The 12,012-nt window shown below is 32.9% G+C and overlaps 1 protein-coding gene and 1 long non-coding RNA gene across 2 annotated transcripts in view; both read right to left on the bottom strand.

Annotated features, from left to right (window-relative positions):
* Positions 1–12,012, bottom strand: part of LOC141386368 (uncharacterized) — a 171,845-nt gene that overhangs the window by 135,921 nt on the left and 23,912 nt on the right. The window lies entirely within an intron of this gene.
* Positions 1,791–10,369, bottom strand: abraa (actin binding Rho activating protein a). Its single transcript, XM_694448.9, has 2 exons — positions 9,709–10,369; positions 1,791–5,986 (listed from the first exon to the last, which is right to left on the bottom strand). The coding sequence occupies exons 1-2, from the start codon at positions 10,309–10,311 to the stop codon at positions 5,549–5,551; spliced, it is 1,041 nt and encodes a 346-aa protein (XP_699540.2). The 5' UTR covers positions 10,312–10,369; the 3' UTR covers positions 1,791–5,548.

The following is a 12,012-nucleotide window of genomic DNA, read 5'->3' as shown; positions in this document are numbered from 1 at the left end:
CTCAACCCCCAGCCTTATATGAAATAGTTTTCCAATGCAAATATTTTTAAAATTAGTAATAATAATTAAAAAGCAAATACTAAAATGTTATACAAAATAAATCCAAATGAAAAATCATAAAAATTTAAGTAAATTCAAATCCAATTTATTATTTATTTGGGATATATATGAGCAACATCACACTCGTAGCAGTGCGATGTGGCTGTATATCGGCACTGGTAGGAAGTGTGGGTTGGCTTGAGGCTACAGCCCTTGTGCCTTTGTGTCCCACCAGTGACGACATACAGCCATGTCCCACTGCTACGAGTTTGATATTGTGTTTATACAACCGTTCAACAGCGTAATCGTGTATATGAAAATAGAAAATCAAACACGATGAGTCTCAAAAACCATTTTGTATGAGGAACTACTTTCTTCCTGCCAATTATTCACATCTGCAGCTGAACGTCAGAACAGCAGAAATCGATGTTAATTCACCAACGTCACTTTAGAGATATTTGAATGATTCTCTAGCGTAATGTCTAAAATGATAACAAAACAGGTAATTTTTAAGAATAAAAGGCTGAATGGCATGAAATGCTATAAGTCTACAGAGATTTCCCAGTATTTCTCTGTTGCAATCAGAATTTCACACTAATTAACCCTGAAAAAGGCAAAGCAAACACTACCAGATTACTGTAAAAATTCAGAACTAAAAATACAAAAGAGAGAGATTGACTTTAAGTGTCACTTAACTTATTCATTATGATTTGTTCAGCTGTAGTTTGAAACTTACGTTGAGAATATGCTGAGTTTTTTTTCCTCTAAGGACTTGTTATGCAGTCTCCGTCGCCATCTTGTGGCAAAACATCAACAGTCACTTTCTTTGGTCTGCTCAGACAGGCTGATGGCTGCCGATGCACTAAATCTCGAAAATTATCAAATTTTTAAAATAGGCACTTTATTCTTACCCTTACAAATATCCTTATCCTTACAAATAAACTGCATAGTTGTGATCTAAACCTAAACAACTACATTCTCAACTAAAAAAAAGCCTCAAAAGTACATTATGTTGTCCAACAGCAGCAATATTTGTCAAACTGTAGAGTGTCCTCTGCTTGTAGCTGTATGTGGGCGGAGTAATATACAAAGGTGAAGAGACTGTATGAGTGCTGTTATTAGAGAATATCGCATGGCTATCAGCCAATCAGATTTAAAAATAAGACAGAACTGTTGTATAAATAATTAATAATAATGGGTGGGCCATGTATATGGATACACCTTAATAAAAATGGGAATAAAATGTGCAGCACCTGAAACAACGGATACTGGAAGCCTGTGCTGGCATTTCTCCTGCGGTGTGTAAAGAGTGGGGGAAGAGGGTTGCATTGACAATCCAACACAATGGGCAGCACATTGAACACATTTTATTAGTGTTCAGAAACTTGTAAATAACTCAAAGAATAAAGTTACGTTAAAACCAAGCACACCATTGTTTTTCTTATGAAATTCCCAATAAGTTTGATGTGTCAAATGACCCTCTTACTATTGAAAAAATAAAAGTTAGATCCAAGATGGCCGACTTCAAAATGGCCACCATGGTCACCACCCATCTTAAAAAGTTTGCCCCCTCACATATACCGATGTGCTACAAATAGGACGTTAATATCACCAACCATTCACATTATATTAAGGTGTATCCATATAAATGGCTCACCTTGTTTTTTATACAGTTCTATCATATTACTATTAAAAATTAAATGTGTCCTTTAAAGAAACAGCAAGCACAAAGATGTTCACATACACTAAGGTCAATTTTAAATGTGGTTTTATTTCATCCTTAATACCACGTCAAATAAACAAATCAAGTTTTTATTTCTTATACATGACCATATATATTTCCAAATATTTACAACTAATGCTTCTGTAAGAAGACCATCACGCTTTCATTTTGAAAGAGGTTAATAAAATGAGCGACAAACAATAAAACAGCAGCAAATCCTTTAAAAACAACAAAATATTAATATGGGAAATGATAACAGCAACAAAACAAAGATAAATCTAACCCCATTATCACATGGCTGAACGGATTTGCCCTTGAATTACATGTATGAAACCTGAGATTATTTCCATAACATGTGTGGAGTGTTGAGCATTCAGCAGAGGCCGGAGACAAACTGGAGACGCATCTGTCCCCTTGAGTAAACTGTGAGCTAAGAGTCCAACTTTCACCATCTCAAACATCAAGACCCTCCATCAGCACTACAACCAAACCCAGACGCCGCTTTCCAAACACATCACGTCCTAAAATGAATCTCAAAGTTCATCGGTTTCTCTGGAACGATCTCAAGCGTCTACAGTTTCATCACGGCTCTATAAAATTAAAAATAGAGGCTAAATTGAAACTTGAGCGTCGCATCTTAATTTATCATAGTTCAGCAACACTCAAGCTACCTTATGTGGAAGTGTGTACCAAAACAACTATGGTTATTTAGAGGTTTCTTAGTCTTCAAATTGCATACAAAGCAAGAAATGTGAGGTTTCACCTGCTACAAAGTAGATCTGCATGATTAATAAAGATCACAAGCTTGATTCAGAAACCCATGCAATCATATTTCTAAATGACGCAGTTCAGTTCATGCAATTCTATTTAAAATGATCACAGCTGTACTTTCAATCTGTGTTTGACCCAGAAGGAAGACATTTTTGTGTTGTTATGGGGCAGCTTGAGTTTTTTTAATCACACCGTATATGAGTATTTGTTATGAAACACTAATAAATTTAGCCAGGAATTACACGTACACACCAGATATTTAACAATTCTGTCCACAGAAGTGATCAAAATTAAGTTAATTAAGTAACTTGATGCTTCAAAATAAGGCTTGTATCATCAATAACATTGTTGTGGAAACTGGTGGAGACATACAGTTGAAGTCAGAATTATTAGCCCCCCCGAATTATTTGCCCCCGTTAATTTTTTTCCCCAATTTCTAGTTAACAGAGTGAAGATTTTTTACACACATTTATAAACATAATAGTTTTAATAACTCATCCCCAATAACTGATTTATTTGATATTTGCCATGATGACAGCACATAATATTAAACTAGATATTTTTCAACACACTTCAATACAGCTTAAAGTGACATTTAAAGGCTTAACTAGGTTAATTAGGTTAACTAAGCAGGTTAGGGTAATTAGGCAAGTTGTTTTATATCGATGATTTGTTCTGTAGACTATCGAAAAAAATATAGCTTAAAGGGGCTGATAATATTGTCCTTAAAATGGTGTTTAAAAAAAGAAAAACTGCTTTTATTCTAGCCGAAATAAAACAATTAAGACTTTCTCCAAAAGAAAAAATATTATCAGACATACTGTGAAAATTTCTTTGCTCTGTTAAACATCATTTAGGAAATATTTAAAAAAGAAAATTTAATTCAAAGGGGGGCTCATAATTCTGACTTTAACTATACAATACATCCGTTAAAATGCATTTCTGTTACCGATTTGAGCAATCAAGAGGTTTAAAAACGCTGATTCATCCACTAATGATACACGTGAAGTCTTTAAGAGTAAGTCTTTGAAAAAAAATCTAATAAAAATTGAGTAGGTTTCACAAGACAATACTATTTCATTTTTCAATTTACAATTGTGAAAAGTGTTTTAATATTTACGGGGCTGTTTATGTATCATGTCTAAAGCAATGTGGAAAATGCAGATTTATCCACCAATATCATGATGCGCTTTCTGAAGATCCACCACTGACTTAACCTTGCTGCAGGTCTGATATAAGTTTTATTTACAATTTTTTTAAATAAAATAAATAAATAAATAAATAAATTACTGGGTGCTATGTATTTGTCGAAGTTAACTAGTTGTTAGCCGTAATAACTAAAATGTGTATGTAATATTGACTATATTCTGCAATACTGAAGTTCGCTTATTTTTTAAATTTTTATAGCACTCCCGATTCAGTCACCTATGGGAGAAATGAATAGTAATAATAAATGAAAGAAAACTACTTGCTCTACAAACAAGTGTGTTCAGGACTACACATTAAAAAGTAGAAAAACATAATGAGTAAATATCAGTTTGCAATATCAAGCAGGACAACGAGCTGTTTTTAATCTCTAAAATTCAATGAAAGTGAATGAGGGCTGAAATCTCCAGCCAAAACGATTCCAATTGCTGCACGTGCTCATATGTGAAGAATGAGCTCAAAAATAGCTGGTGAAGCTGATTGGTTGCTTCTTATCACATGTGCTTGGAGCACTTTTTTGAAGGTTTTTAACTGTAGCACACTTGAAAAAAGCAAGTGCGTCACACTCCTTTTAAGTGCACTTGCCACACTTCTTTGTTAAAAATAACAAACTGTGCACAAAATAAGAAATAGGTGACAGTGTTATTGTCATTTGTGAAATTTAACAAGACATTTCTGTGGAAATAGTTTTTACATACTTTTTTTCAGTGTATTTGTTGGAAAAGTTACAGTATTTGCATACTACTCTCACAAAAACAACAATTTGCAATTAACTTACACAACAAAAACAAAATTTTTAAAAATAAACTAAAAGTTAACTGAAAACTGAAACTTATTTATTTCAGCCATAGATGTCAATAAATATTTTTTATTATTCCTGCTTAATTTATAATAAAACTAACATAATTAAAGCTAACATACGAAATTAAAACTATAAAGACATTAAAACAAAAAAACACCAAAATAAAAAAAATTAAATAAATAAAAAAAACTCAAACTATTAATAAAAACCGCAACAGTTATTAATAAATATATGTATGTATTCTTCAAGCTAAATGGATTATTTCTTTAAATTAGAGAAAAATGTAAGAACAGCAAGTATAGTATGTAAGAGATGGTTACAAACATGACAATGTACAAGATAAACTATACATTAAGAGATAAATATATAAGATCTTTGAGGGAGTTTGGAGACCAACAATTAAAGATGTTTTATAAACAAATTTCTGGAGGAGCACGATCAGTCTTTAACGAGACTAATTCATCACACACACAATCTATTATCCAATCAGCTCAAGAGTAAACCCCTATAAATAGTCAAACACGTCATACCTCCGTTTTCTCTCGACTTCAGCATCCCTCCACCACCCCAACTCCACACTTTTAAACCAGATACCTATTTAATTCTAAAGGGGGAGCGTTCTGGAGCCAGGCTAGACACTGCGCTCAGAACCTCTCTTTATCCTGATAAGGGGAATAACACGAGTTAGGTTGTCTTCCCGAGTTCAGAGCCCTCTCCTTGGACAGGACGCCAAATACGCATATTCTATTCAGTCAAACATCTGTGAGTGTGAACTCGTGAATTGTTGATAAAATGTGGTGGAGTTGGAAATGTGTTGATTGATGAAAAAGAGATGCCATAAACATTGATGCAAAATACTGAATTTTTTTGTAGTTGTTTTTCCTTCTGTATTATCTGAATGGAAATTTAAAATGCAATATAAAAAAAATGCAATAGTTACTAAATGATGCTTGTGCAAAAGACCATACAGTAGTTACTGTCAGTTAGTTTCTGCTATGCTAACAGCCTTAAACCAGCAGTGTGATAATAACATCATCATCCTGTCCTTTCCATAACATCTCGCCCTCAAAGTCCACCATCTTGTGTTTGCGGCAGCGCAATAAAATGCCCACCACTTTATCAGAGATCTTGACATAGCGGTCGAAGAGGCGGCCGAAGGTGACCCAGATTTGGCCCTGTTTGTCCTGCTGGCCCATGTCTCGTATGATGAAGCACATCTCCTCCATCTCGCGGTAGATGTGCTTTTGGGCTCGATCTGCTCGCTGAGCTGTTTTGGATCCTTCTTTGGGTCGTCCGTAGCCCGCGTCGCCTTTGTGGAGTCGAGTGGCCATTGCATGATCATAGTCAAACTCTTCACTGAAAGGGTTGAGCTTCTGGCCCTCCATGTGATCTTCAGCGAAACGCTGCCAGCGGCTCCGCAGGTCACCCATCGTTGTCACTTTAATCTGAAAACACCAGGTTGATTAGAAGAATTTTCTTTGTAAATTACAAGGCAAAAAAGTGTAAACAGCAGCAACAACAACAATAATAATTTTGATAAAAACAATAATATTAAGAAATTCATTAAAATAATAAGTCATAATAATAAATGAATAATAATAAATAAAAATTATAAATAAAAAATAATAATAAATAAACAATTATATAAATAAAAAATTGAAATAACAAATTTAAAATAATAATAAATTAATAAAAATATCAATAATAAATTCAAATAGTATTATTAGTAATAGTCATAATATTAATAAACAACATTTATAATAATAACAAATAATATTCATAATAAAGACATAATAATAATAATAATAAATTAATAATAATGAATTTTTTTTATGAAAATAACAATAATAAATACAAATATTAATATTAAAAAGTAATAATAATAACAAGCAATAAAGACATATTAATAATGATCATAATAATAATAATAATAATAATAATAAAGTAACAATAATAATAATAATAACAGAGTTTAAGAGAGAGTTTTAGAGAGCTAGCTGCCGGCAAGCAATTAATTTATATAGTTTCAAATTTTAATTTAACACATTTTTGTTTAATTTCAAAAACACCATGAATGTTTTTTTTAAGACAGCAAACCTGGCAAACTGTGATTTCTTCTATTTTAAAGCACACTAATATTATAATTTATAATTCTATATTCTTCAGGTCTTGCTTTAATGTGCAGACAACGTATCTTGTCACCAGACAGTCACATTAGTCGAGTGTCTGACGTGCCTGAGCGTTACTGCGAAATATTTGCCCTGAGATCTTCAAGGGCCACTTATTTCACAAGAGCGCCATATGAACTGGTGCAAATGCGTCTTGTGAAATGCAAGCTGGTGAATCAAATAGCAGGCTGACAGAGCCGTGATGTATCTCACTCATCAAGTCCAGGGTGAACATGCTGCTTTCTGAAGGTCACACGATGCAAATCACCCAGCTCTGTGTTCATTTACATATATTCCACTGCGTTTATGCTGTTAGGACTCCACAGCCGCATGGTTGTTTGCCATCATGTTCAGTCTTTGCTTTAAAATACTTAACTTCCACTGCTTTGAATTGAGCCTCAAATGAACAGTTTATGAATTTTTGTATATTTCTGAGATAGAAACTCTTGTAACGAGGATGAGATGTTAATGACGATCATATTTTGTGAGAATGAATAAAGAAAAATTTTTAAAATTTCAATTAAAATGGAAAAATTGCCAAAAAGATGAAAGGTCAGTAAGCCAGATTTGCTAAACAGCCTAAATTGTAGTCAGAGCCCAATTATTAAATAAATATATAAATAAAGTTATAGTCCTTTCTGAAACGACTAACACATTCTACGAAAATCAGCACAAATTAGTTTTGCAAATGAATGATGAACCGATAATCAAAAGTCGCATGTCATCTAACAAAACAAGCACTAAAACTAGTTAAACTAGTGCAGTGAAACCATTGTTAATCACATAATTCACCGAAATAAACGCTTGTAATTACATAGTATATGCTGTGCATTTTTATTATGTATTTAATCCACACATGCATGTATAAAGCATTTAGTAACATGTATTTATAAATAAAATATTTATATCTAGTACATACATACATATATATATATATATATATATATATATATATATATATATATATATATATATATATATATATATATATATTTGTGTGTTAAAAAAATTTATACGCATCTTTTTATATATACACTTTTATTTTGCATGTGACTAACTGTGATTATATATATATATATATATTCATTCATTCATTCATCCACTACCTACTGCGCCACTGCCTCGCCATATATAAATATATGTATATATGTGTATATATATATATATATATATATATATATACACACACACACACACACACACACACACACACACACACACACATACACATACACATACACACACACACACACACACACATATATACATATATACATACATACATGTATATATATTTATATATATATATATATATATATATATATATATATATATATATATATATATATATATATATATATATTTATATATGGCGAGGCAGTGGCGCAGTAGGTAGTGGGTCGCTGATTCGAACCTCGGCTCAGTTGGCATTTCTGTGTGGAGTTTGCATGTTCTCTGTGTGTTGGTGTACGTTTCCTCCAGGTGCTCCGGTTTCCCCCACAAGACCAAAAGCATGCGCTACAGGTGAATTGGGCAAGCTAAATTGACCGTAGAATATGTGAGTGAATGAGTGTGTATGGATGTTTCCCATTGATGGGTTGCAGCTAGAAGGGGATTCGCTGCGTAAAACATATGCTGGATAAGGGACTAAGCCAAAAAGAAAATGAATGAATAATCGTTGGGTAATTTGGCACATAACAGTTTTTGGACCATTTTCAGCAACGCTGATTTCATTAGTACTTTTCCTATTCATTTTTGTCCTCATAAGAATAAAACAGAACCCTGATTTAAATTACCTAAATGAAAAGTTTTTAATTATTTAAATATAAAATTATCAATTTAAATGTGTTGGTTGTGTGTTTGGAAACAAAGTATTTCAAGTTCATTGCCAAACATGTATCTAAATGTTAAATTATTTTGGGAAACATCATTTACAGGGCTTTCATTGGAGTGTGCAGAGTTACGAATCAATTATTTTTCTAATCGGTGCATTACTTGTGCAGCAATCTAGATAATAAACATTTACTTCACAAATTACATTATGCATGTAAACAAAATTTTTAATTCGGTCATCATTTACTCTCACACCACTTTTTGCAAACCTGATTGAGAGTCTTTTTTCTGTTGAAGACAAATGAAGATATTTTGAAAAATGTTGAGGGGAAAAAAACAGACATTGTCTTTTACATAGTATTTGTGTTCCTACTACAGATGCCAATATGCTTTTATTCATTCTTCAGAATAATTTGTTTTGTGTTCAACAGAAGAAACTCAAGTTGGAATCACCTGAGTGTGAGTAAATGGTTGTAAAATGTCATTTTTGGGGGAACTATCTTTTTAGATCAGTGCAAACTAATGGTTTTATCAAAATGCATTCAGTATACAACCTCTGAGCTCTAATCAGGACTTATTTTGTTTGTGCATATCACTTAAAAAATTAATTTTGTTGCTTGTGCAAACTACTTATTTGAAATGAGCAGAACACAATTCTTGAGGTTTTTTTTTTTTCGGACAACTAAGTTATTTTATGTTCAATCCACTGAAATTTGTGAAATCAATTAAGTTAAATTAATTTATTTGTGTTGGGACATCATGACAGAAAATGCGTGGAACCGTGCATTTTGTACAGTGTATAGCTAGAAAAAATTACTTGTGTTGCTTGTTTAAAATACCGATTTATAATGAGTTGAAACAACACAATTCGTAATAGAGGAAACTTTTTTTTTTATTTTCAATCCACTTATATTTGTAAATACATTTGTGTTTGGACAACATGAAGGAATTGTGTGGATCCCAGAATTTTTTTTACAGTAATTGAAGCACTTAAGGATAAAAAAATGCACCATAAATAAAATGTATTTTTATTATTACTATTTAATAGTTCTTTCATTCCCTATGGAGAAAATTAATAGAATTGTCACTTCAGAGAGCTGATTGTTACTCTCTATACAAGCAATTGCAGGCACAAATAGTCAAAAAACCCATAAAATGAAACCTACCTTGTGTCTGTTGACATGTTTCTTGGGTTCGTTCTCGTTCAGATCGCTGTTGTCGCTCAGAGATGCTTCCTCCCCAAGACCGCTGTCATCAGCATCCAAACTGCTACTTCGCGATCCCATCGACTTTCCCTCTTTCCGTCCGATTGCTTTAACAAAAGTCCCTGCTTTCCCCCCACAGTAGCGTCTCCTAGTAGGAGATTCATTTCCTAGGAAATTTTTGGTGTCTTCAGTCGTCAGTTGATTGGTGTTGATCTTCTCCTTAATCACGCTCACTAAATCCTTTCCAAACTCGTTACACTTCGGCGTAATAGCTTTAGTCACGATTCCCGTCTTAATCTGATCGTCTGTAGCTTCTTCTCCAACCACCGAAACCACACGAGGAGTAACCAATAGTTTCATCTCATTCTTCTCCTTCTGCTTCTCCTTGGCGTCTTCAATGATGGTATCCGGCATCCATCCGCTCGGGATGGTGTCTTGTTTATCGCTGTGTTTATTGGCCCAGCTCTGCCAGCTTTTAGCAAGACTGTTCACCGTTGAAGCCACCTTGATTTTTCGGACGGCTCTGCTGAACGGCCGGTTCTGCTGGACTCCAGCTGTACTCATGGTGTTTTAATTTGGTTTGCTAAAGAAGCAAGGTTTGAATCGTACTCTGTCTGTTGCTGTCTGGGCTGGTCATGTTTGGTCTTTTATATTAATGGAAAGAGGAAGAGGGCGGTTCGACATTCCTCTGGATGCACATGGTGTCCACTATGACTCCAAACACGCTAATGGAATTTCCCCACAGGAATAACAGGTGGCCATGTTATGAGCAACCCCAAAAACACTTCAGTCCAGCAGTGCATGCTTTCAGAAATCACCCATGGCATCCCAGCTGACCACATGTCTCATTTTAGATTAGCAATACGATGATATATATATATATTGGATGGATGACATAAAACATCTATTGTTTCATATTATGCTCTATTGTTTATTTCGTAGTGTCACAAAGTACATTGTTTACAGTGATACTTTTTTCCATAATTTATATGTGTGCTGTATTGCACACTGCAAAAAATATCTGTAAATCAACAGTTTTCGCATCTTGTGATTCATGAATGTTTTGTGTGTTGTGAATTGCATTATGGGATGTTGATTTCTGCTCGGTCTACTTTTTATGCTGAAAATTCAACTGCAGTTTAACAAAGTGACTTTTATTGACATTTTAGTATCATAGTTTGAAATAATGTAATGTATAAGAAATAATAATAAGAGAAGTCTGTAAAATAACAGAAATTGTACTGGCAGTTTATTACAAGGCTTTTGTAGCGTAATATACATTACCATGACAATATATCACTATTAAAAATTGTTAATCAAAGTCACTTTTTCAAACTGTTCAAGGTTAAAACTGGTTGGAGGAAAGATCAAGCTCCAATAATGCCATTTATTATAAAATGAATGCAATACAATATAAAAGCATAACTAATCAAGGAAAAATAGAAACACGAATCACACAAAAAAAAAAAAAAGAAACTGCTATTTATGGGTATTTTACAGTGCAGGATGCAGACAGAAAAATTAATAACACCTTAATACAAAAAGGTGCAATCTTGAAAATACAGTATTATTGTTAAAAAAAACAGGCACGAATACTGTACATTATATATATATAAGTCAGAATTATAAGACCCCCATTTGAATTTTATTTTCATTGTAAATATTTCCCAAATGATGTTTAACAGGGTAAGGAAATTTTTACAGCACGTCTGATAATATTTATTCTTCTGGAGAAAGTCTTATTTGTTTTATTTCGGCTAGAATAAAGCAGTTTTTTAATTTTTTAAACACCCATTTTAAGGACAAAATTATTAGCCCTTTTAAGCTAATTTTTTTCCCAATAGTCTACAGAACAAATCATCGTTATACAATAACTTGCCTAATTTCCCTAACCTGCCTAGTTAACCTAATTAACCTAGTTAAGCCTTTAAATGTCACTTTAAGCTGTATGGAAGTGTCTTGAAAAATATCTAGTCAAATATTATTTACTGTCAATATGGCAAAGATAAAACAATTTAGTTATTAGAGATGAGTTATTAAAACTATTATATTTAGAAATGTTTTGAAAAATATTCTGTTTTGTTTCTGTATATTCTGTGTTGTAAAGATCTTCTCTCATTAAACAGAAAGTAGGGACAAAAATATAAAATAATGCAAATTTACCAGGAGGGCTAATAATTCTGACTTGTATAACATAAGATTTTTGTCATGTTGCCCAGCCTTATTTTAGATCCTCAGCAAAGCCAAAAACTGATCTATAGAAGA

This window comes from Danio rerio, chromosome 6 (assembly GCF_049306965.1).
Source record: "Danio rerio strain Tuebingen ecotype United States chromosome 6, GRCz12tu, whole genome shotgun sequence".
NCBI classification, from domain to species: domain Eukaryota; kingdom Metazoa; phylum Chordata; class Actinopteri; order Cypriniformes; family Danionidae; genus Danio; species Danio rerio.
The sequence above is the reverse complement of the archived record's forward strand: the minus strand, read 5'-3'. Positions and strand labels throughout refer to the sequence as shown.

Coding starts and splice junctions, on each gene's coding strand:
- abraa (XM_694448.9), bottom strand. CDS start 10,311: ATGAGTACAGCTGGAGTCCAGCAGAACCGGCCGTTCAGCAGAGCCGTC. Junction 5,987..9,708: donor AACATGTCAACAGACACAAG/GTAGGTTTCATT, acceptor TGGTGTTTTCAG/ATTAAAGTGACAACGATGGG.